The 26225-nt window shown below is 41.2% G+C and overlaps 1 protein-coding gene across 1 annotated transcript in view; it reads right to left on the bottom strand.

Annotated features, from left to right (window-relative positions):
- Window positions 1-3380: 3380 nt before the first annotated feature.
- LOC120534430 (zinc finger protein 480-like) overlaps window positions 3381-26225 on the bottom strand; it is a 44962-nt gene continuing 22117 nt past the window's right edge. The window contains exons 2-3 of the mRNA XM_039762002.1: window positions 11818-12801; window positions 3381-5494 (exon numbers count right to left, since the gene is read on the bottom strand). Coding sequence (XP_039617936.1) covers window positions 4686-5494; window positions 11818-12187 — 1179 coding nt within the window. The 5' untranslated portion in view covers window positions 12188-12801 and the 3' untranslated portion in view covers window positions 3381-4685. The remainder of the gene's footprint in view (window positions 5495-11817; window positions 12802-26225) is intronic.

Here is a 26225-nt window from a genome sequence, read left to right as displayed (position 1 = left end):
ACACATCATGTGGATTTCTCCATTCATACTAAGGGTCATATTCTTGATTTGCTTTGTTCAAATGGCTTGAATAATGTCTCAGTCTCAGGATCACTCTATGGTATTTCTGATCATAAGCTTATTAAATGTAACTTTAGTAATATTACCACTACATCTGTTAAGAAAAAGTCTGTCTCCTATTGCAACATTAGGTCTGTTAATTCTGATTTGTTTGCTGCTTCCCTTCTGTCTTCATCTCTTTTTGAACAGCACAATCTTCCTTATCCTGAAAACATGGTTTCCCTTTATAACAGCCGTGTTTCCCAACTGTTAGATAACTTTTCTCTCTTAAGAACTAGGAAGGTTCCAGCCTCCCACTCCTGTCCTTGGTACACAGATGAGCTCATAGCTAAGAAAGTCACTAACCTTCGTCTTGAGCAGCTTTATAAGAAAACAGGCCTCATACTTCATTCACAACTTTACAATGAACACATGTTTAAATATGGGGATGCCCTTAACACTTCTAGCTCCAACGATTATTCCTCTCTCATAAATGGTGCTAACTGTAGGCCTAGAACTCTTTTTAGGACTGTTAATAAACTCCAAACACCTCCTCGAGAATGCCCCAATACAGCTGAACAGTCTCAGGCATTCTTATATTTCTTTAATACCAAAATTGATCAAATCTATCAGAGTTTCCCCTCCACACCTCAATTACTCACTAACTCTGATCTGCCATCTCCATCATCAAGACCCACTTGTTTCTTGCCTGTTGACTCTCTTGCCATCTCTGAACTTAGAAGTCGAATTCCTCCTCCTGTCTGCTTGACCCTTCCACCACTTCTCTGCTTAAGACATGTTAATTCATAATTAGTATTCCTGTTGCCTCATTTGTAAATGCATGTTTCATTTCATGTTGTCCCTACTGCCCTCAAAACTGCTGCAGTTACCCCAGTCCTTAAAGAACCTGACCTGGATCCTTCCTTTATCTCCAGTTACAGGCCTATCTCTAAGCTCCCTTTTTTTGGTGATGGAACACGTGGTTGCTACACAACTCCATGCTTTTCTTCTAGACAATACACTCTATGTGCATTTTCAGTCTGGCTTTCATAAACAGCACAGTACCGAGACAGCTCTTCTCCGTGTAGTTAATGATCTTCTCAGATCTGCAGACTATGGTTCACTTAATATTCTCCTCCTTCTTGACTTAAGTGCAGCATTTGACACAGTTAATCATGAAATTCTCCTGTCACATCTCGTTGCTGTAGGCATCTCTGGCTTAGCCCTTCAATGGCTCACATCAAATCTCTCTAATAGGCAACAGTTTAACATTTGGCCGATATAAATCCTCCACCTTACCTGTGTCGCGTGGTATCCCTCAGGGTTCAGTCCTTGTGCCATTACTTAATCTACTCTATATCCTTCCTTTGGGTCAGATTTTTTGCAGATATGGCCTTAACTTCCACTGTAATGTAGACAATATACAGTTATATCTTAGTACAGACTCCCCTATAGATTCACCTCCCAGCACACTCACTGACTGCATCACTGATCTTAAGCTATGGCTGAAAAATAATTTTCTCAAACTTAATGTCAATAAAATTGATGTTACTGGTAGGTCCAAAATCCCAACTTTCTAAGACATCCAATTTCTCCATTTCTGTTGATGGTACATTTGTCAAACTTGTTCCTGTTGGCAGAAATATTAGTGTTTTCTTTGATTCACCACTTAACTTTGAGCTACACATAATGTCTCTGTTCAAAATTTCATTCTATCATGTATGACACCTGGCCTGCGCCACCACCACCTACTCAAAGCGTGATGATGCTCCAACATTGATGGACTGAAAGCCAGAAGTCTACGTGACCATCATCATCAAGTCCTTCCATGACAACCCTAAATACAAAGAGGACTGTTTCATTTATGTTAGGTAGAATGCCCAGAGGGGACTGGGCGGTCTCTTGGTCTGGAATCCCTGCAGATTTTATTTATTTTTTTCTCCATCTGTCTGGGGTTTTTTCTGTCCACCCTGGCCATCGGAACTTACTTATTCTATGTTATTTAATGTTGACTTATTTTTATTTCTTATTATGTCTTCTATTTTTCTATTCTTCATTTTGTAAAGCACTTTGAGCTACATTTTTTGTATGAAAATGTGCTATATAAATAAATGTTGTTGTTGATGTAAACATTGCCCGCCTCCGTCCATTTCGGTCCTTTAATGATGCTCAAACTCTGGTTCATTGTTTCATAATGTCTCGTATTGATTACTGTAATTCCCTCTTCATTGGCCTCCCTGCAAAATCTAGACAGAAGCTACAGTATATTCAGAACTCCGCAGCCAGAGTCCTCACCCACACAAAGTGTTTTGCTCACATCTCCCCTGTTCTCGCCCAACTTCATTGGTTACCGGTTCCACCAAGGATTAAATTCAATATTCTGCTTCTCACCTTCAAAGCCCTACATAACCTTGCCCCCCTCTACCTCACTCAGCTACTAGCTCCTTACACTCCTTGTCGCGCAGTAATCTTCTTACTGTCCCACACACCAGACTTTCCACCCTTCAGTGCAATAGCCCCTCAACTCTGGAACTCTTTTCCTCAGTTTCTCCGAGATTGCTCCTCTTTCTGCACTTTTAAACCTCAACTGAAAACTTTCCTCTTCTATGACCTTTTGTCATCTGTGTAATTTTTTTTAACTCTGTATGTAAAGCAACCTTGGGTTTGTGAAAGGCACTCAATAAATGTAACTTATTATTAGATAGATAGATAGATAGATAGATAGATAGATAGATAGATACTTTATTAACCCCAAGGGGAAATTCACTATTTTGTTTATTCATTATTATGTATAATGAACATTATTCAATGTTCCATAAAAGTTTTACAACTACTTTTAAGTTTTACTAAAAAGTTCATTGTGCGGTGATTGTTTACATGGAGAAAGAAAACAGAAGGACAGGAATTGAGAGTTAGTACATTTGACAAAGGCAGTACTGCTGCAATAAATTATTCGAGTCTGGGTCGCCCATGTCCAAGAAAGCATCTTGTGAGAGGCAGCAACAGGACAGGGTGCCACTGTGCCCCCATATATTTAATACACATTTGAATGCATTTCATCATGAAAATTATATCAAGAATACACCTTAGTCTTCTAAAATGTTTAAGGAACTGTAATATCATGAATGTAAAATATTCTGTGTGGCAATCAGTGCATGCACACTCCTGTCAGCGTAAGAGAAAGTCCGTTTAAAAGGCACGTAGTGATTCACACACATAGAGCACATAAAAGTGAAGAATTTACCATGCTACTTTAGTTATGGTGGGATTTGAGAAACTGTAGCAAATAAAACATCGATTTTAAGATGAAGCTTACAAAATTCTACTTCAATGACAAAATAAACTTTGATATTGAAGTCTACATTTCATTATATTTTTTCTTCACTGTGTCCTATTTTTTGTCCAGTAGGAGAAATGTGTGGAACTTGGTGTACGCACAGTTTAATGCATCTGAATTTATTTCTGTGTATGCACATTTCCAGTTTTCTCCATATGCCATGTTTTAGTGTGAATTCTATGCACGGCCTTATACAAAAGGCCCCTGATGTTTTCCTAATACTAATAAATTTGGAGTGGGATCATTTGACTCAGAAACTTTAAAGAAGGAAGGGTGATTATCTGTCTGATAGCTAATTAAAGCTGGGATAATAAGTTGATTCATTTGCTGAAAAAGGTGAATGCTTAAAATCGTTTAATTGCATTGCCAAAATTAGAAGAAACAATGTTTTTAACAGAAGATAACATTATACTGCCTAAATACTAAAAAGAATGAATAAAACAAAGGAAAAGGAATCAATATTGTGTTTCCAAGACTCTCCCTGGATAGTATTAACTGAGCCAGTCAAAAGCCTCTGTATCTAATAAAAAAGTGCACTAGGGAGGTAGGGCTTTCAAACAGTCACTACTGATAATTCACAAGAGATGGAGCACATTGTCAGCAAAGTGGTGAATTACAATAAAACTGGTCTGATTTGGATATACCAGTTTGCAAATAACAAGCAAACACTTTTCCCAGTAACTTCACATACTGAATGTGTTCATCAGAGTCAGGGGCTGGTAAACAGAACATTCAGTTGAATTCCTACCTTGCTTTTCATGCTTACTGTCAAAATAGGAGTGAACCTCACTCTTCAGGCATATCTTACTGCTATAAATCATATACCATTTACTTTGGATTTTTCCTTGTGAATTCTTGTGTGACTTTGAAGATTGCTTTTATCAGTGAGTCTTTTGCAGCAGTCAGAACAGCAACATGGCTTCTTTCCACTGTGAATTCTCTTATGTCTCTGTAAGCTGCTACTCGTAGAGAATCATTTACCACACTCAGAACAGCAATATGGCTTCTCTCCAGTGTGTACTCTTGAATGGACCTGAAGAGTACTACTCCTTGAGAATATGTTGCCACAGTCAGAACAGCAATAAAGCTTCTCTCCATTGTGTATTCTTAAGTGGACTTGAAGCTTGCCATTTGTGCTAAATCCTTTGCCATATTCCAAACAGCAGCATGGCATTTCTCTTGTGTGAATTATTGTATGAGTCTGGAGATTGCTTTTATTAAAGAACTGTTTGCCACTATCCAAACACCGATATGGCCTTTCTCCAATATGAAATCTTTTACGTTTTTGAAATCTGCCACTCCTAGAGAATCATTTTCCACAGTTAGAACAGCAATATGGCCTCTGGCCAGTGTGCATTTTTAAATGGATCTGAAGCTTGCCATTTGTGCTAAATCCTTTGCCACACTCTGAACAGCTATATGGCATTTCTCCTTTGTGAGATTGCAGATTGTCAGAAACTTGTTTGCCACATTCAGAAGTGTGAAATAGCTTCTCTCTGGTGTGAATTCTTGCATGACTTTTATGATTGCTTAGATCAGAAAATCGCTTACCACACTCAGAACAGCAATATGGCTTCTCTCCCGTATGCAATCTTGAATGAACCCGAAGAGAACTACTCCTTGAGAATTGTTTGCCACACTCAGAACAACAATATGGCCTCTCTCCTGTGTGAATTCTTGTGTGGGTCTTAAGATCACCACTGGTTTTAAATTGTTTCCCACATTCATTACAGTAATATGGCTTCTCTCCAGTGTGTATTCGTTTGTGTCTTGCAAGGCTGCTTTTGCTAAAGAATTGTTTTCCACATTCAGAACAGTATGGCTTCTGTTGTGTGTGACTGCTGTAAAGTTCAGATCTCAATTTCTCTTTAAAAGTTCTTGTCTGCTTTTGGCAAACATCCAGCGCTGTAGATTTTGCATTGTGTTCCTGTCGTTTAGTATGGATTATTCTTACCCTTGTTAATTTCACAACACGTAGAGAACTGTATTTAACGGAGGCTGGTGTCAGAATCTCTGATTCCGATGTCAGTTTTTTGACAACTTCATTTTGCTGTGGTCTACAGTGAAGAGAAGCCTGAAAAAACGAAGACTGAGAGACAGTCCGTCCGTCTTGTAAATCTGCAGAAATAAAAAATGTACAGTTTCAAATAAACATTAAGTTCAGAAAGAGTGGTTGGCCAGTTAATCCAGTTCCAGATGTAATTCTTTTCCCACTATAGATTACATAAAAACTGGTTTACCACTGTGCTAAAAAACATGCATACATTATGTATGTTAACACATAATGTTCATTGAGAAAGGAAAAAAATTAATGTTGTATTTGTGTCTTAAATGGTGATGTTACTTTCTATGAACTTGTATGTAACCTGTGTGTACTAACTAAGCAAACCAGAGTAGTAGTAATTGTAATTTATGAACCATTATTAAGAATACTTGAACTGTTACATAGGAAAGGAGAATTACCAGAGGACTGGAAAGTTGCAAATGTGACTTCAGTGTTTAAGAAGGAAAACAAAATTGATCAATGCAATTACAGACCAAAAAGTCTTACTTCTGCAATATGCAAAAATAAGAAAAATATAATAAGGATTATTAAAATAAGTGCCAGCATGGGTTTATAAGAAGGAGATCCAGCCAAACTGCAACTGGAATAGTTTACAAAAACAAAACCAATTTCAGTTACAGTAGAGTCTCACTTATTCGACCTTCGCTTATCCAACAATCTGTATTATCCGACGTCCCACTGCAACAAAAAAAACAACGCATAAATCGGCAACAAGATCTGCAAGTTGCGAGCATGAGCGCAATCTATTTTTTGTTGCCAAGTTAATTTTTTCAGTTAAATTTTGATGTTGTTTTGTTGTAAAACATGATTACAGTGGATTATGTGGCCAGCCCTCTCTGGCGTGTGTGTCTCTCTCGCTCGCACGTGCTTGTGTGTGCGTGCCTTTTTCTTGTGCGCATGTGTCTCTCATTCTCTCGTGTGTGTGTGTGTGCATCTCTCATTCTCTCGCACATGTCTCTCACTCTCATTCTCGTAATTTACGAAACTTCATCGTAAAATGAATATTTAATTTACTAGATTTTCTCAAACTCTGTAATAAGTTATATAGCACATTAAATGCTTTGTGTTGTGTTCCCCGAGCCATGTTAAATCGGTACATGCTTCTTAAACTGACTTCCTCTTGTACTGAGGAGGTGCCAGCAGCGGTCGCTGCACAGAATACATTCACTTCATGATATTCCTCCTCCCTGAACATTTAGAATGTTAAGATAAATACTTGATATAATTTTCATGATGAAATGCATTAAAGCATGTATTAATCATTTGGAGGCATGGAGGTTACACTGCTGCCTCGCAGCAAGGGGGTCTCAGGTGTACCCTGCCTTGAATTTGCATGTTTTTCTGGTGGGTTTACTCCGAATGCTTCAGTTTTCTTTCAAAGTCATGTAGGATGTGGGGTATTGTTATGCTGTATTGACCCTGCTAGTGTTATGTGTTGCTCATATTCACCCTGCGATGTGCTGGTGTACAGAATTTGCTCCTGCCTCGCACACAATGCTTGCTGGGATGGGCGCAACCCTGAATGGATGGCATAATTAAACATGTATAATGAAGATTTTTTTTAAAGTTCTGAGCACTCCATGGGCTGAGTTTATAATTACTTTTAATTTCACAAAGACATTTATCATGTGGTGATTAGGTAGATGGAGAGAAAAAAAAAAAAAGGGGATAGGATCTGAGGGTTTGATACGTCAGACAGACAGCACGCATGCAATAAAGAAAGCCCACTCAGAAGAACATTCATTGAATTCTGTGTTCGTGTCTCCGACCATCAGATCACAAACCCAACATTTACACAATATTGAAGTTAAACCTGTGTGATACCCATTCATACATCCAGTTTTTTGAAGCCTACACTGAACATACACCTGGGGACCCCTTACTGCGAGGGAGCAGCACTACCGCCACACTACTGTGCATGTTTAATATATGCTTTGGTGCATTTAATCATGAAAATTATATCAAGTACAGTGGGTATGGAAAGTATTCAGACCCCCTTCAATTTTTCACTCTTTGTTATATTGCAGCCATTTGCTAAAATCATTTAAATTATTTTTTTTCCTCATTAATGTACACACAGCACCCCATATTGACAGACAAAAAAAATAATTTTTGAAATTGTTGCAGATTTATTAAAAAAGAAAAGCAAGGTCCATATTAATGCAATTTGCCTAAATGATGGTTCAGTTGATAAAGAGGTCATCACCAAGCCGCACTTGTTTTATTTTATTTTTATTTGGTGAATACTGTGTAATGCACCTGAGCTTGAAGTATTGGAAGTAATAGTATTATTACTGGAAGTTGCACTATTTTATTGTTATTATTTATTAGTTTAACTCTTTGAGGGATGAATATTTTTACAAAAAACAGTTTCTGAAAAGCAATGGTTTTACACAGGAATCAAGATTAAACCTCTGTTGCTGCATGCTGTGGCTACCAGTTTCACAAGAATGTGCAGCAGGCTTGCTGCCAAGCTGTCTTCACGTGGCTGAGGCATTGCAATCTAGGTTCTACCGCTTATCAGTGTTAAGTGGCACTCCTCCCTGACGAACATTGCCATAGGCATATCAGCTACATGAACCCGTTCAGCACCATGATTGGCTGGGGACCAGTCAACTGAAGCTGGAACCTCACATTCGTTTTCAATCACTTATATCAAAACATATTATGCAGCTTAATGAAGGTAAAGTTATTTAAAAACTCTAACGTTTCAGTGGACAGATATTAACATTAACAAATTGTAGTTGGTTTACAAAAAATATTTATTATTTATTCCTTTTCTAAGACATGTTTAGTGCAATACAACTTTTGACAAGCACCTCTGGATATTTTACTAAGTCTAAATGCCTCTTTGGATGGTTGAAAATATGTTGTCAAAATTATAGTTCAAGTTGTTTGCAAAATTTGTTCTATAAAAAGTTTCAATATTTTGACTGCATCTGTCATGCAATGCGATTCATTCTCTTAATTAGTGCCACTCCCTTGAAAACTATAACTTTAGGGGGCCATGCAAACCTGTATTAATACTTGTGTGCACATTAAAATGGTTTTTTTTGTATAATATACAATGCTCATGACAGTGGAAAGGTTATTCTTAGCCAGTCTATTGCTGTGGAAAATGTGGTTAACATCCACTCATGCATGAGAAAAAAATACAGTTGAATACCGTGAAACCGGGATAATTTAGAAAAATGCCACGATATAGAATTTTGGTCATACTGCCCAGCATTAGTCACACTGTTTCCCTGTCGATCGAGTGTGATCTTTCTCCAAATAGGCATAAGTATCTCGTATATAAAGCACATTTATTATTTACATCAACAAAAAAAATTGGATTCTAGATTTGTTGGGTTTGTTTGACCTTCACTATGTGAAAGGACATCAATATATCAGTAACTGCTCATCCAAGAGTATGTCTGTTCTTACTCATAACACTTGATGCAGTTTGGCACAACGTGTGCCAAGTGTCAAAAAAAAAAACAGCAAAGCTATCAGTTTTTACGTGGGAAAAGGAGAACAAGCAAGATTGTGGATGGAGTGATCACATTCAATGTTTTCATATAAATGGCAGACCCGATGATGTACGAGTATGCATATACAAACAAACTGGCAGTTGTCTTTGCTTGTGTTTCCTGAAGAGGCATTAGCTCTCTTGGAAATGTGTTCTTTATAAATTGTGGCATATTAAATAACTAAACAATATCATAATATACCAGAAAAGGCGATATCCCTCCCATCGTGATTATGGCGGTACAAGAATCACATGAGAAAAAATATCTTTTAGCTTACATTTACTGACGGTTAACGCGGTTACAGACGGGGAGGCGCATGGACAGACTTTATCCAGGTGGGAAATCTGGATCAACACAGTCAGTCATTTTCTCGTCCCCACGCTGGGAGGTTTTTCGAACTTTGTCGATACAGCCTCGAAGGATCTGGCTGCTGTCCAAGCCTTTTATACTGTTGTTCTTCAACTTGCTGGTCCTTTCTGTCTTCAAACAAGGGCTGAACTCCTCCTCCACAAAATACAGAAATATCATAGTGCTTACATGCCAGTTCTCATTCTCCCAATAAGGAAAGAAGATTTTGTGCTGACAGAGGACAGAAATACCCTATCCTGTGTTTAAGCTGACTATACAAGCCTCCAGTTGTCTTTGGCTATCTAATCCAATGCTTGGCTAGCAATTCTAACTGCTGCGCCCCTGTGTGCCAAATTTAACATGCACATGTGAATAAAACTCATAACAGTATTGTCCAGATATAGTGACATAAAGAAAAATGTAATAACAGCTTGTGTATGCATCTGCCATTAAACAAATGTATGTGATATAATACGTGATTGCTTGAGTGTGTGTATGTGCGATTCCAAACATATGGTTGTTGTACTCAAATCATCCCAAAATGTGCCTCATTTACATTCAAATAACATATAGCATCAGTCCTCCAATTTTCACAAAGAAAGACCAGTATTTATTGTTGCATTTGCATTCAGGGTCAGTCTGCAATATATAAAAACTCTGCAAGTTAGCCGCCATCCATTTTCTGCAGCCATTCTTTCAGTGTAATAATGGTCAGCTCCCTTAACATTTCCTTAGTCATGTTTAAATGGTAACTGGTTACTGGAAAAATCTATCTAACTGCATTAGTATCACTGAAACCGGTTATCCTTTTCCTAAAGTTGAGTTCTGGGTTTCAAAATACGAAAATGAAACCGCTTTCTCACGAAATATGTCAGTCTACCTTTTTGCTTTTGCATAATAAAGGTTATTTCATGCGACAAATCACAAAGAAACCAAAAGACTTCATACAAAAGTGTCTATTACTGTCTTGATAGAAGAGGGAAAACTGGATTTAAAAAAGGAGAAGCCCTAGATGCACTTAAAAGGACAGCAGCATGTGCGATTTGAGAAAGAAACACCTTTACATACTGTAGAGGAAGGCAAAGCCATGGCAGCACATTCTTTTAAAGAACACCTCAGGTGTATTAAGTAGAATGAACTCTTTAAATTACAAGGGCATCTCTCTGACATTTAAGAGAAGCTTGTTTTAAGGACATTGGTTTGAATTATTCACGATGCATTTTTTTCTCCTCATTTTGACTTCTACTATTTACTGCCTGGTTTCCCTGCAAATAAACACAACGAATGATTAAAGTGAAATATTTCCTCTCTGAAACCTGCCTTGTTTATTGAGATCATCTGCCCTTGTGTGCTTGTTCAAGTGATTATTTGTTAAGCTCTTTCAAACACAGTGAAAAGGACAACACACAGGAGAACCTCCTGACGTTTGTGGAAGTAAGTCTTGAATGTTCATTCAGCTGCTTCTTCTTCTCTTAGCACTGAGGATCCCGTTCAGGGATAACAATGAAAAAGCCGAAGAATACAGGTGTCCATCTGGTCCATGCTGAAGTACTGAAGCGGAGGCAGTCAGCTTAGGTCATATTGATAATGTTTTAGATGTGTGTGGCCCTTTCAAAGATAGTTTATCTGGTAATCTAAAGGTAGTCTAAAGTGTAGACATTTCAGGGAAAGTTACCATAGGCAGTGGCCCATGATCTCTGCTGAGGGGTTATTATTGCTCTGTATTTGATCTGTAACAAGGAAGGGGCGGCAATAGGCTCTTACAAACATCATTACGGAGACATGAGCACTGACCATGTCTACGTTATTAGCCTTAATTTACATTTCCACCATTGACTTATCCAACAATACAAGAACCCCAGAGGTTAAAGAACCTTTTTTGATATGTTACTGACAATCCCCAAGTCAGTTTGTGAATTGTGTTATTGTGCATTTATATGGAAAATATAGTCTTTACTCCCGAGATTGATCTCTTATTACGTAACACAACTGTTGGTAGTTTCAGAGATCATTTACAGCAACTAGTAGTATTTGTTGTTAAAGAAAGGAGTTAATCAAGGCTTGGTCAAATAAGCATCCTTCAAATTTAAGTTCCTTTTGGAGCTCTGGGACATTTCTTTTAGTTGTGTGAGCTGCCGAATAGTACTATTGGGTCGAGTAGGATTACAATATACCTCCAGCATTAACCTCCTTAGGGTAATGTTAATCCTGGGAATCGGTTAACATTCATGCTTGTACTTTTACTTGGTGTAAACCTGGTAAACTGTGGTCATTGCACAGCATTACAGGGAAAATAAAAAAAATAATAAATTATGGTTTTTAAAAAGGAGGTGCTCAGTTTAAAACATATCTAGGACATCAAAAACAGCTAATTAAAACAAGTTTGGTGTTTAGTTTGGAGTTCATGAATCAAAATTAGCTCACATTTCTAAATTGTGAGAAAGACAGAGAGACCCTGTAGGTAGATCACACTGAGCTTCACACTGATTATTTTTACAATTATTAGCATCTCTTACCTTCTTCAGAATGCGCTGAACATGATGCATACTCTGTCTCGTTTATGTTACAATCCAAAGGTTCGCTTTTCACTTGGACATAATCATTCTGGAAGGAGTGAGATCTACTTTTTGTGAAGTCTGTTCCAGTTAACTCTTCTTCTGGACATACAAATTGAGAGACAGACTCTGATTTGAAGTCTTCTGCCTTGATATGGTTTAAAATTGTATTTAGCTGCAAGGCACTTGTATCTGATGTTGGCTCAGATTCTCTTTTAACATTTATTAGTTCCAATTTATAATCTTCCTTCTTCTCAATGCTACAAATCATCTGATGTTGCCTGCATTCCCATTCACAGTTTTCTTCCTTAATATGCTTATTGTTTTCCATGTCATACAAAGAAAGGAGACTCCTGTGCAGTCAGAGATTCTCCCTTTCCTTGTATTGTAGGGGTCTGCCTTATATAAATTAAACCCACCAATCACATTGAAACATAAGCTGTGTCCTTCACTCCAATTAGCAAATGCAGTTGGTCACTAGCCTTCTGTTGACCTGCTTATTGTTACAGTTTTTGAGAGGTGCTCCTGTTTTCTGGTTCTTTCCATGTGCCACTAAAGTTATACTTAAAAAGTGGACAAAGCAGCACCCAATGAAAAAAACCAACTGTGAAGCAACACAGCACAGCAAACTGAAGTCTGAAGTTACGTTGATTTTTTTTTTTACAGTTATTTTCATATATTACCTTTTCCAGAATGTAATGAACATAATGCTTTCTTAGTCTCCTTTATGTCAAAATCCAATGGTTTGGTTTTCACTTGGACACAATGATTCTGGAAGGATCCACTCTGAAATGGCAACACTGATATGAATAGCACATCACACATTATTTGTCTCTTCTGAGTAAGTTTATTAACATTTATATTCCACCTCTAGAAGATGGACAATTGCCTTCATTTTATAGACATTTTATAGATGTTACCGGAAATGGCAGCTTCTCTTTTTCTCTGTAAACAGAAGAGAGTAAAATGAAATCAAGATTGCATCAAAAAGAACTAAACACATTTAATCACATTTTTTAACCGTTCCTCATAGTTCACAGACTGTACACAGTAATCCACATTTAGTTTTAGAGGGATGACTTTTAAATGAATAACAATAGGAGGCATTCTAGTAATTTTTTTTTCACTCATAGAGGGGTTGTAAAGCCTGTTCTTATCTTTTACTGATCCATCTATAAAGATCTGTCAGAATGCACATTGCTTTTACCTTGTGTTATCAACCAATCCTGCACAGGTTATCATTCGACAATAAATGTTCCTGATTGCTCTTTAATTCAACTTATTTTTGAATAGCTCTCTTAACCGAGAATGCAACAAATGTAATGCAACACATTTACTGATAAAGTGTAAATTTTACAATTTACAATATGGATTCACGAAATTAAAGATTAGGTTAAACACATAGTAAAAATAAAAAAAGAAATTTCAAGATGTTTGACATATTGATCTTAACAACATATGCAAGGATATTAGTATTGAAATTTGACACTTTGACTGACGAGAGGAAACTAAAATCTCCAGTCAGCTGAATTCCTACTGAAAATAAAACATGTGGCAGTCTATTCAGTTATAATGTAGACTTATAAACAATGTCCAACACAGTCACAGCTCTGGAGACTTCCGCCAACTCATCCAAGGGCATTCTATGCTACTGGGAAGTCAAAGAAGATTGATTCCTTTCATTCGTGGATTCCAAAGCTACTAAGTATTTCTGTGTCTTTCCCATGGGCAAGAAAATAGCTTGACAGTATAGCAATGGCGCCAAGGACTATATCTTGATACAGAGAAGGGTGTAAAGTAATTGAAAAGAGACATTAACAGTTCATAATGGTCAATTTTATTTTTCTGTACAAATAACTAACAAAAAGGAGTGCTATAAAAACAGATAATATCTGGCCAGAACTTATCATCTTATATAATACGCTACCGTGGTTGTCCGTTTGTCTGTCCAGGATTTTAAATCACCTGTAGCTCGTAAATGGTTTAATCTATTGACCTGAAATTTGAAATATACTACGTGACATCTACTGTCCACTTTCGTGGTGATGATTAACATCCAAGGGTATTCCTCTTTATTTTTTTTTATTTTATTGTAGAATCAACTCTTGGCAGTGGCCAGCCATGCGGCGCATGTGTATGGGTGCCATTCTTATTCCTACCATCTTCGCCATCACATCGCCTACATCTTCATATTTTAAATCATTCTTGAGGCAGACTGAACACTTAAGTGTCATCTTAAGTGAAAAATTAAGGAAAAGTAATTGCAACATAAACACTGACTTAATCAGTTTTAAAGCGAAAAGATGTAGATGAAAGAAGAGAAAAAGCGGGTCGCTAGGGTGGACAAAAGAAGAGCTGCTCTGGAAGCAGCAAGCATATCATCATCGGAAGAAACGAATGCTAAATGTACAGTGAGAGAGGATGAAAACTATGAATCTCAAGTCAAGTGTATTCACAGCACGTTATCGTGCAGTGCACCGTTACTGGTTATTAATAATAAGAGTCTGCTGAAGTAGTAGGTTTTCAGCCAAGCTGAATAGGAGACTTTTATAAAAGGTTGCAGATTGTGCAGAGTGCAGGCTCCCACTGTTTCTTTATTAATGCTTAGAGGTCTGAGATCATGACATTGTAAGGTGTACTCCAGTTTGGATGAAATGAGGAGTGCAGATACTGTAGATAAGCAAGGGCCTTGGCCATTTATTAGTTTCTATGCAAGGAGGAGGATTTTAACATTAAACATAAGCATATTTAGAAGCCAGTAAGCAACAACTTAAAAGAATACTACAGAAAAAAGAAATTATTTTTGTTTTTCTAGTTTTTTTATCTAGTAAGTGGGGATGAGAAACCCTTATCTCAGAAAACTGGGAGCCAATTTCAATAAATCATAACTTAATTTCTCAGTATCCTTCAGATTTAGAAACTATCTTGATTTTCCATTGTTTTTGTATTGTACTGCAGTGTGTATGAAAACACACATTGTTGTCAAAGATAAAGTCCAAGTTGTACGTCAACTCTGTAGAAGTATTGTTTACAAGCCTGTAGTTAAAAGGTGACAGGACATTACTGTGGTTTGCTCCATTACGATTAATCCTATTATCGTTTTTTTAATGTCATGAGATACTGGGGGGAAAAAAAAACGAGCAACAGGACATTCATTTAGTTGATGACAACACTGATAAATAAAACAAACAAAAAAAAAAAATAAAGTAACCTTTCTTTATAGGGCATATCTAATTTTCCCCAATTTTTATGAAAAATAGACATTGTTATGCCATTGTAATACGGCTGTAGGATTAAGACTTTCAGCTGAGCAAAACCAGACACTGTTCTTCTTGTATAGTGCAGGTTTTTACTTTGAAATGTACATTATACCATAAGGTTCATCTTTTGTTAACCCCACAGGTTTCAGCAAGAAACATCCTCGACACGTTAGCTAGAGAAGCAAGTGCTTGAAGTTCATAAAGGATCAGAGGTGAGACCAGTACTAGGAGAACAATGAGGCTGTCCAGACACATCTGGAATGGAGTTCTAACTCACAGAATCTTGATACTTCAGAATGGTGGCGCACAATTCATTGATAAAAGTAGGGTTTTTTTCAGAGAAGAATACAGAGTTATAGTTGAAGTCAGAAGTTTACATACACTTAGTGTCAATTCTTTAACACTCACTTTATAATCCCTACACTGATTTTATACTAGCAAACTATAAATTTGGCATATTGTTTAAGATATCTACTTTGCGTACGACAAAAGTAATTTTTTCCAACAAAGTTCACAGACTTCCGAGTGTTTTAATTTTTTTGATTATATCACAATTCTAGTGGGTCACCAGTTTACATAACACTTGTGCCTTTAAACAGCTTGGAAAAATTACAGAAAATGGAGTCATGAGTGAAGGACTATTAGCTTCTAATAGCAAATTAGCCTAATTAGTTAATGTCTGGATGTATGTTAAGGCCTACAATCAGACTCGCTGCCTCTCAGCTTGACATAATGGGAAAATCAACAGAAATCAGTCAAGACCTCAGAAAAAAAAATTGTGGACCTCCATAAATCTTATTCATCTTTGGGATCAATTTCCAAATGTCTGAAGGTTCCACATTCATCTGTACAAACAATAATGCACAAGCATAAACACCATGGGACCAAACAGTAGAGGTGGGCGGTATGACCAAAATTCTATATCACTGTATTTTTCTAAATTATCCCGGTTTCACGGTATTCAACGGTATTTTTTTCCGCATGCATGAGTGGATGTTAACCACATTTTCCACTGCAATTACTGCAGTAGACTGGCTAAGAATAACCTTTTCCACAGTCATGAGCATTGTACAATTTTTTTTTTTATGTGCACACAAGTATTAATAAAGTTTTGCATGGCCCCATAAAGTGATAGTTTTAAAGGGGTGGCACTAATGAAGAGAAGGAATCACATTGCATGACAAATGCAGTCAAAATATAAGACCTTTTATTGAACAAATTTTGCAAAAACAAACTAATTTTAACAACATATTTTCAACCATCCAAAGAGGCATTTAGATTTAGTAAAATATCCAGAGGTGCTTGTCAAAAGTTGTTATTGCATTGAACAGGTTTTAGAAAAGGAATAAATAGTCAATATTTTTGTAAACCAACTACACTTTCTGTTAATGTTAACAACCTCTGTCCACTGACACGTTAACGTGACTTTTTAAACAACTTTACCATCATTAAACTGCATAACATTTAAACAAATAAATAATAACAATAAAATAAATAATAGTATTATTACTGATAGTTGCACTATTACTTCAAGACTTCAAGCCCAGGTGCATTACACAGTATTCACCAAATTAAAATAAAATAAAACAAGTGCAACTTGATGATGACATCTTTACTAACTGAACCATCATTTAGGCAAACTGCATTAATATGGACCTTGCTTCAAGCTAAGCTATATACATAAACTAGTAAAATACCCGCGCTTCGCAGCGGCGAAGTACTGCTTTTAAATTTTTATTAAGAAGAAAAGTAAACCTTTTTAAACTGAGGGAAAATATACCAATAATTATTTGTTAAGGATCTTTTTGTATACCACGTTGTCAGTTCACCAATATGACCAAGCTGTGCGCTGAGCTTACTCTTGAGCATGCAACGTATAGTTGAAAATGTGAAAAGCAATCTTGCCTCAAATCAATGCCATCCTTTTGTAGGGTCTATCCCTGAGACTTATTAATTGTCATTGTGAAGCAGAGCCTTACTGGAAATTGGAGGCATTTAAATTGAAATGGGAGATCAGAGGGTATAACGGGGGATGCGAGGAATAAAAACTCTCTCCCCTGAAACACTGCCAGTAAAAATAGTTGCCTCAATTAGGTTCTTTTGCAGACACGTGACCTGAAGTCTCGTGCCGTTACAAAGTTTCGGTGGCTGTAAGTTTCTCAGTAACATTATTGGTGCCCCAACCTTCAAAATTAGATTATGCTCAGTAGTGCCTAGAGGATTCAAAGTGTGGAGAAACTCTAGCAACAGCGTGTCTATTAACTTATGGATTTTTCTGCGAGTATTTGGCGGCAGCATCACTAAGTTGTTTCCGTCTAGCTGCATCAGAAAAAGTACCGTGATGTCTGACACGCCTCCTTTTTACTGTTTTCTCACAGCTTGGATTGCTGCTGTCATAATCTGCTTGAGTTTCATGGTTTGTTTCAATTACATTAGTGTTTGCAGGACTTGTGTTGAAGTGACATTTGGCATCTGTCAAGCGTTGTAAGCATACAACCAGTTTCATCGATAACTTCGCATCCAGCTTTTGAGAGTTGAAACATTCATAAACATCAAAGTGTCCACTACTCAAATCGTCACCTGTGAATCTAAGATGTTTAAGAGGCATTGGCGGTTGTCGAAAGGTGTAAAATATTTGGCCATTTCGATACACTTGAAAGCGACAACCGAACAATTCAGCGGCAGCCATCAACTCACATACAGATGAATATGTGAAGCGCTTAAGCATTTCACTCTTCTAGTGCTCCTGTGTAGTATAATTATCTCCTGTACCGTCATCAGTCCACACCTTGAACCTGTCCCAGTCATTCAATACATAAGACACAATGTTCCTCCGGATATCAAGAGTGAGCCTGATAGGTCTGTGCAATATGTAACACAAAGAATGGAAAAGGCAGGTGACATCTCCAGGCATGGAAACCACTCGGTAAGTGACAGTTCTTTGATCGATAGTGATCACCTCGATAAACATGTTAATGGGGTTACGGTTGGAACGATAAAGAAAATGTAAACCAGCATTTCCCCAATCTCGGTCCTGGTGAACCCCTGTGGCTGCAGGTTTTTGTTCCAACCTGCTTCTGTTTTAATTGAACTCCTGAGCTAATTAAGTGAACTAATATTTCCCATGTTATGTGTTTAGGGAACAATATCAAAATTAGAAAACTAAGTTTGCTTATATATATATTCCTATATAAATACATATATATATATATATATATATATATATATATATATATATATATATATATATATATATATATATATATATATATATATATATATATATATATAAGGACCGAGAGAGACAGTAGCAAGGGTTGGGGTTTTCCGGCCCGTATATTGTACAGATAAACAAAAACAGGTCAAAATCATAAACTAAACAGTTCATAATGCGGCCGACTCCTGGCGTCGCGCCATTTTATTGGGGAGGAGCGGAAGTGGAGGAATGTCGGGAAGGACCGCAAGGGAGGATGGGAAGGATGGCGTCAGGGCAAGATGGCGGAGGAAGGGCGGAAGTATGCGCACTGCGGTCATCCATGCCTATGGTGCAGGGCGGTCTTTTTCCTATGAGGAAGCAGAGGGAGAAAGTTAATACCCCACCATTCCCTGGCGGAGTGGTTTCCCAGGTGCTGTCGAATCAATCCGCGCCTCCTACTGCGCGTGCGTGACACGATCCCCCTTAGCCCAGGACCGTCAGGTGGGGCGGACCTAACCGAGAGGTCGTGAATACGAGAGGGGCCATCGGCATTGGCGTGAGGGGTCGCCCGCCGATAAGTGACAGTGAACTTATACGGCTGTAAGTCCAGGAACCACCTGGTGACCCGCGGATTCGACTCTTTGTGCAGGGACATCCACTGAAGTGCAGCGTGATCAGTCACCAGAGCGAACTTCGCGACCCAGCAGGTAGTACGGAGGTGGGTCACTGCCCACTTAATGGCCAAGGCCTCCCTCTCCACTGCAGCGTGCGGGTCTCCCGGTCCATCAGTTTCCGGCTAAGGTACATCACAGGGTGCTCGACACCATCGGCGCTTTGGCTCAGCACGGCACCCAGGCCTGTGTCCGGCGTCGGTCTGGAGAATAAGCGGGAGCCCAAAATCGGGCGTCCGTAACACAGGTGCCGGCGTTAGGGCCTTCTTTAGGTCACTGAGCGCGTGTTCTGCTTTGTCGGTCCACACCACGTATAGGGGCGCCCTTTTTGTCAGGTCAGTCAAGGGTGCTGCTCTTTCGGAGAAGCGGGGAACAAACCGGCGGTAGTAACCCGCAAGCCCCAAGAAAGCCTGCACCTGTTTCTTGGTACTCGGACGGGGCCATTCTAAGATGTCTTTCACTTTGGAGCTCTGTGGCCGCACCTGTCCTTGTCCCACGAGGTAGCCTAAATATTTGGCCTCCTTTAATCCAAAAACACTTCCGGGGTTTATGCGGAGGCGGCTTTAGCCAGTGTTAGGAGGACAGCTGCGACCTGCAGTAGATGCTCCTCCCAGGTGCGGAATAGATGACAACGTCATCCAGGTAAGCGGCACTATAGGACTGGTGGGCGTCAGCACTCTATCTACCAGGCGTTGGAAGGTGCGGGCCCGTGCAGCCCAAATGGGAGGACCTTGTACTGCCAGTGCCCGCTAGGGGTGCTAAAGGCCGTTTTCTCCTTTGCGGATGCCGTTAAAGGAATTTGCCAATACCCTTTTGTCATGTCAAGGGTAGTCAGATATCGAGCCGTACCCAGCGCTCAAGGAGGTCGTCAATGCGGGGCATGGGGTAGGCATCGAACTTGGAGATCTGATTCAGTCGTCTAAAGTCATTACAGAACCTCCAGGAGCCGTCTGGCTTGGAGACGAGGACAATAGGGCTGGACCAGGGACTATGGCTCTCTTCAATTATGTCCATGTCCAACATACGTTTCACCTCCAGTTCGACCTCTGCGCGTTTTGCCTCCGGAGTCGGTAGGGCCTCTCCGGACGATTACCCCGGCTCCGTGACTATATCGTGCTCAATCAGCGCGTCCGGCGGGTGACTCGCTCACTACCTCGGGATGGCTCGGAGTGTTTGGGCTAACTCCTGCCGCTGCTTGGGGTCAGCTCTTCACGAGGTTAAGGGCAGTTGTGCTTGCGAAAGGGAGAGTGACCTACGGGAGCTGGGAGCTCCTCTCTATCTCTCCAGGGCTTTAACAGGTTGACATGATAGATCCTCTCACTTTCGGTCGACGTTGGGCTGTTTTACCAAATAGTCGGCGAGTCCTTTCTCTCCTTAACCTCGTAAGGCCCTTGCCAGTGGCGAGCAGCTTCGAGTGGGAGGTCGGGGCGAGCACCATAACTTCGGTCCCAGGCGGAACTCCCTGAGGGCGGAGTTGCGGTTGTAACACCGGCCTGCGCTGCTTGCGCCGAGTCCGTGCTCTTTTAGGAGGGGCCTGATCTTTGTGAGTGGTCGCGCAGTTGCTCACGTACTCAAAATATTAGAGGAGGGAAGAGCCTCGGCCTCCCAGCCTTCTTTTAGGATGTCGAGGATTCCCGGGGTTGTCGCCCGTATAGTAATTCAAAGGGGAGAAGCCGTAGAGGCCTGGGGTACCTCCCGGTAGGCAAAAGCACGGCGGGAGGAGCTGGTCCCAGTTCCTGCCGTCAGCGCTGACTACCTTGCGGAGCATCTGCTTAAGCGTCTGATTAAATCGTTCGACCAACCCGTCAGTTTGCGGGTGATAGACTGGCGCTTTCAGGTGCTTTATCTGCAGTAATTTGGCCACCTCCTTGAGCGTATCCGAAGTGAAGGGCGTACCCTGGTCCGTGAGGACCTCCTTGGGTATGCCCAGCGTGAAAACAAGTTAACCAGTTCCCGTCGCGATGCTTTTAGTATTAGCGGGCGCGGGGAACCGCCTCTGGGTACCGGGTGGCATAGTCCACCATGACTAGGATATACTTGTGGCCACGGGTTGAGGGCTCCAGGGTCCCACCAAATCGACCCCTATCCTTTCAAAGGGGATGTCCACGAGGGAATAGGGACTAGAGGAGCACGGTCCCTCCTAGGAATCTGGCGGGTCTGGCACTCGGACAGGATTGACAGAACCGCGGACCTCCTCATTGATCCCAGGCCAGTAAAAGCGGGCTTAATCCTCTCCAGTGTTTTTGGCCCGAGGTGGCCTAGGAGGTGAGCATGTGCCAACTTCGCATATCTCCCGCCCGGAAGGTGCGCTGAATTAGCAACAACTTCGCACCTCGCCCTCATGGGTAGCCACTTTCGGTACAACAGATCATTTCAAGGACAAAGAAGGGTTCCGCGGTGTGGATCCGTCCGCTGTCGAGCTGTTAGGCAGAACAATCGCGTTCGGGCAAAGCGCGGGAGTCATCATTCCACTGCTCCCTCTTAAAGGAGGCGGCGTGGACCGAAATTGATGGTCCAGGCGCGAGAGGGTCTTGGGGCCTGGGCCGGGGAGAGTTCCTGGCTAGTCCCTTCTCCGGCGGAATCTTCGGGTCAAGGTCCGTAGCCACGGAAGGTCCCCGAGACACCAGCGCCCATAGGGCCTGCCCTTGTGCGGCGTGGAGGCGCGGGAGGGTGCCTTTTCCCCTCATGACAAGATCCAGCGAGGCCCGGGAGCGCGAATGGCTTACCGCTGATTCTTTTAGACCAGTCTTGTCCCAGGATCACTGGGAAGGGGGTCAGGTAACACAGCGACCGTCATTTGGATTGGTTCCCCTTCCAGGTAAGATAGCAGTGGCGGAGCGATATGACCTAGTCCCCCATGTACACAGGTAACCAACAAATGTTGCTTTAACCACTGTTGCGGTAAGGCAAGCGGCGAGCAACAATGGTAATGTTGCTGCGGAATCAAACAAAGCCACCACGGCGTGCCCATTTAGCAACACCACTCCCGTATTGGACTCGCCAAGGGATGCGGCGGGTACAATACCTCTCCGTGATGTCCAGCTGCAGTCCATAGGCTCCGGGCGATGTGATGGGGGCAGTTTGGCAGCAGGTGGCGGTCTCGCCACACTTGAAACAGCGCGCGGACCCGGCCTCTCTTTGGCTCTGGCTGGCGCTTCTGCAGCGCGTCGAGGGCTTCGGGGTGGCCGCCCGTCCCTGCGGTTCCAGCGAGCAGGCTTTTCTGACCCCCAAGTCGGAGGACCGCCAACTGGCGCTCCAGGGCGTCGAGGAGGCCCGACATGTTTGATAGGCGTGCCCGGACCTGCTGGGCGAGGGAACTGGGCATTGCATTGACCAGGCCTTCACAGGCCACCCGCTCGGCGACTTTCCGCCCGTCGGGGCTCTCTGGCGTAGCCAGCGGCCCATCTTGCCCCAGAACTTCGAGCGCCTGGGCGCGCGGCTTTTCGGGTCAAAGACCCAGTTCCGCCATTCGACGCCTGCTGGCCGGGCTAATGCCGTAGCGGGCCAATATTTCGGGCTTGAGGAGGTCGTAATTAGCGCCTCCTCCTCAGGGAGGTCATAATAGGCCAGCTGGTCCCTTTAGGTATGGCGCCAAGATGGGCGCCCACTCGGACCGCTGCCACTCGTTCGGGTGGCGTCCTCTCAAACATGCCCAGGTAGGCATCGGCGTCCTCGAAGGGCCCCGGTACCATAGGAGGCGGCTGCCTGGCGGGTCTGGTCTCGCCCGTTGGGCTTCCACTAACCTGGCCTTCGTGGCCTCCAGCTCCCGGTTGGTAGCGGCTTGCGCTTGCTGCAGGGCCTGGAGCTGGGCGTTCATTCCCTGCAGCACGGTGTTCAGGTCCTGTCCCTCCGTCATTCCGGGATCTCTTATCCTGCCGCTCGCCACTTGTAAAGGACCGAGAGAGACAGTAGCAAGGGTTGGGGTTTTCCGGCCCGTATATTGTACAGAAAACAAAAACAGGTCAAAATCATAAACAAACAGTTCATAATGCGCGCGCCGACTCCTGGCGTCGCGGCCATTATTGGGGAGGAGCGGAAGTGGAGGAATGTCGGGAAGGACCGCAAGGGAGGATGGGAAGGATGGCGTCAGGGCAAGATGGCGGAGGAAGGGCGGAAGTATCGCACTGCGGTCATCCATGCCTATGGTGCAGGACGGTCTTTTTTCCTATGAGGAAGCAGAGGGAGAAAGTTAATACCCCACCATTCCCTGGCGAGTGGTTTCCCAGGTGCTGTCGAATCAATCCATGACCTCCTACTCAGCGTGCGTGACAATATATATATATATATATATATATATATATATATATATATATATATATATATATATATATATATATATATATATATATATATATATATATATATATACATATACATATATACACATTTAACAGTATTTTCATCTTGATTTTCATTCTACTTTTTTAGGTCTTCTAATTGTTTCATTAATGTGTTATTTAGCTAAAGTACTTGCAGCCGTTGATTATTCAGTGTTGTTTGCCAGCGTGTCTGCTCTACTCGTTTTAAATTGTCATTATTAAGATGCAACAAAGGGAAAAAACTGCACAGATATAGGGCAAAATATAATGAAATCAACAAAAGAGAGTTTTCAGTGTTGTTTGCCAGTGTGTCTGCTCTGCTCGTTTAAGCTTTTAAATCTATATAAGGCAGGCTGCCAACTACGTGGGAGGCATAGGGATGGGGTTGCAATATAGGCAGGATGCAGGACACAACCTTGCCTCACACGGAGACCGAGCTGCAGACTACGGACGTATATATGTACGCAAGTAGGATTCAGTTATGGCCGTTACGCATGGAATTTAGAAGTAAAACCTGTTTAACTTTTGTAAGTAAGCTGTAAGGAATGAGTGTGCCAAATTTCAGCCTTCTACCTACACGGGAAGTTGGAGAATTAGCGAGTAGGTGGAGCCGGCAGAGATCACCGCACAGAATCCATTCACTTCATGATATTCCTGCTCTCTAAAAATTTAGAATGTCAAGATAAATACTTGATATCATTTTCATGATGAAATGCATTAAAGCAGGTATTAAACATGCATGCTAGCACTGCTTCCTCGCAGTAAGGGCTCCCCAGGTGTATGTTCAATGTACAGAACTTTATGGCAGGTGTGACGAGACTCTGGAAACTGGATGTATGAATGGGTATCGCAAAGTTTTAACTTAAATATTGTGTAAATGTTGGGTTTGTGATCTGAGGCCTTGTGTATAAACGGTGCGTACGCACAGAAATGTTGCGTAAGAATGCTTCCACGTTCAAGTAATGATGTATAAAACCTAAACTTGGCGTAAAGCCATGCACATTTCCACGGTACCTCATACCTATTGCTCTCGGTTTTGCAGACTGGCGGCACCCAGCGTCAAAGCAGTGCTACTGTTCCTGTGTGGTTTATATTTCTTTCTTAGATCCACATTCCTAACGTGACTTTATAAATACACTGAAACTAACCGCATATTGTTTATTAGTGTAATGCATCGGATTGTAATTAACCTGTAACAATATAATGGCCCAGGGAATAGCCATAGTATTCCAAATACCATAGCTGCTTTAGTGTTGTTACTGTCACTGCACCTTTTTTTCTTCTTTCAGCTGCTCCCACTAAGGGTTGCCACAGCAGATCATCTTTTTCCATATTACTCTCACTGCACCACTCGGAATATTTATATGACTGTATCTGAGTGGGGAATCACAGCAGCAGCTAATCGGAAAGAGAATTATCGGGATACAGCATCTAGCACACGCTGCCTCAGCCACGGCAAAATACTTCAGAGACTTTCCCGTTCGTAACCTTGCGGTTCAGAAACAGTTTCATCCCAAGAACTTTAAAACACAGTCAATCAGTCCATCAAGTACTCTTTGTAGAACTATCTATACTAATAAAAGGCAAAGCCCTCACTCACTCACTCACTGACTCACTCACTCATCACTAATTCTCCAACTTCCTGTGTGGGTGGAAGGCTGAAATTTGGCAGGTTGATTCCTTACAGCTTCCTTACAAAAGTTGGGCAGGTTTTATATCGAAATTCTACGCGTAATGGTCATAACTGGAAGCAGTTTTTCTCCATTTACTGTAATGGAGATGAGCTTCAACGCCGTGGGGGCGGAGTTTCGTGTGACATCATCACGCCTCCCACGTAATCACGCAGTACATAGAAAACCAGGAAGACCTCAAAAATGCGCTCAAGAAAACATGCATTATATAATTGAGAAGGCAGCGAAACAATAAGAAGCGAGTTCTGCTACTTCGGAAACAAAGCACGATGTAAACCTACACTTTAAATTAAGTTCATAGACAGGCTGCCGCTGGCGTTTGTAATTTAGTGCCTGCCCATAGAAGGCCGTCCGTCAGCGGCAATCCAATAGCAAACTGCCACGGGTAAATATTCACGGGTGAAGGACTGTGCTTATGGAGAGGAAGATGAGATGGTCAGGGTGGTGTTTGACACAAACTCAGCGAAACTGCGAGAGAAAGTTTTAAGTGCCAGGAGTAAGGTAACATTAAATAAAGCTATGGACATAGCACGAGATGGCACCAGCACAGCTGGGAACCTTCGATGCAAGTACACCGAGTGGCTCACGTGAACTGACGCAGTGCACAGATAAAAAGCAACAGTTCCAAAGAGCACTGAACAAAAACCGAATTACACAATTGAAAAGGTAGCAAAAAAATATGAAGCGTCTGATAAGCATATTCATAAATGCAGCTACTGTGGAAACAAAGCACACGGTGGAAAAAGTCAATGTCCGCTAAAGGAAGACAGTGTAAAAAAACCCGTGCATGCAGTGTGTCAGGTCTCAGATAAAGAAGAAGACGAGCTGTTTATTGATGCAGTAAGAAACGAATCGATGAATGAAACCTGTTATCTTTACAACGATTGACAAACACGGAATGTAACTTGAACACAACACATCGTACAAATACGACCCTGATTGAAAGAAATAATGATAATCAAATCCTTGATGACAGCAACATTCAATAACACTCACAAAACAATTACTGTATATTGACAATCATGTTACGTTATTTTTAAAATGTTCCCTTTTCTTTTTCATAACTTCTACTTCTCCACTGCGATACGCGGGTATATATTTAAATGTATATATATACCCCTATCTACAGTACATACTCTGGCATAGACAAGCCACATGCTGTGGCTCAATTGTAGAGTCTTAAGCCTCTAATGCCGACATTCGAGGTTCGATTCGAGAGGGATTCACTGAGT

Source organism: Polypterus senegalus, chromosome 8 (genome assembly GCF_016835505.1).
Source record: "Polypterus senegalus isolate Bchr_013 chromosome 8, ASM1683550v1, whole genome shotgun sequence".
Classification (NCBI taxonomy): Eukaryota; Metazoa; Chordata; class Cladistia; order Polypteriformes; family Polypteridae; genus Polypterus; species Polypterus senegalus.
This window is presented reverse-complemented; position numbering and strand designations above follow the sequence as displayed.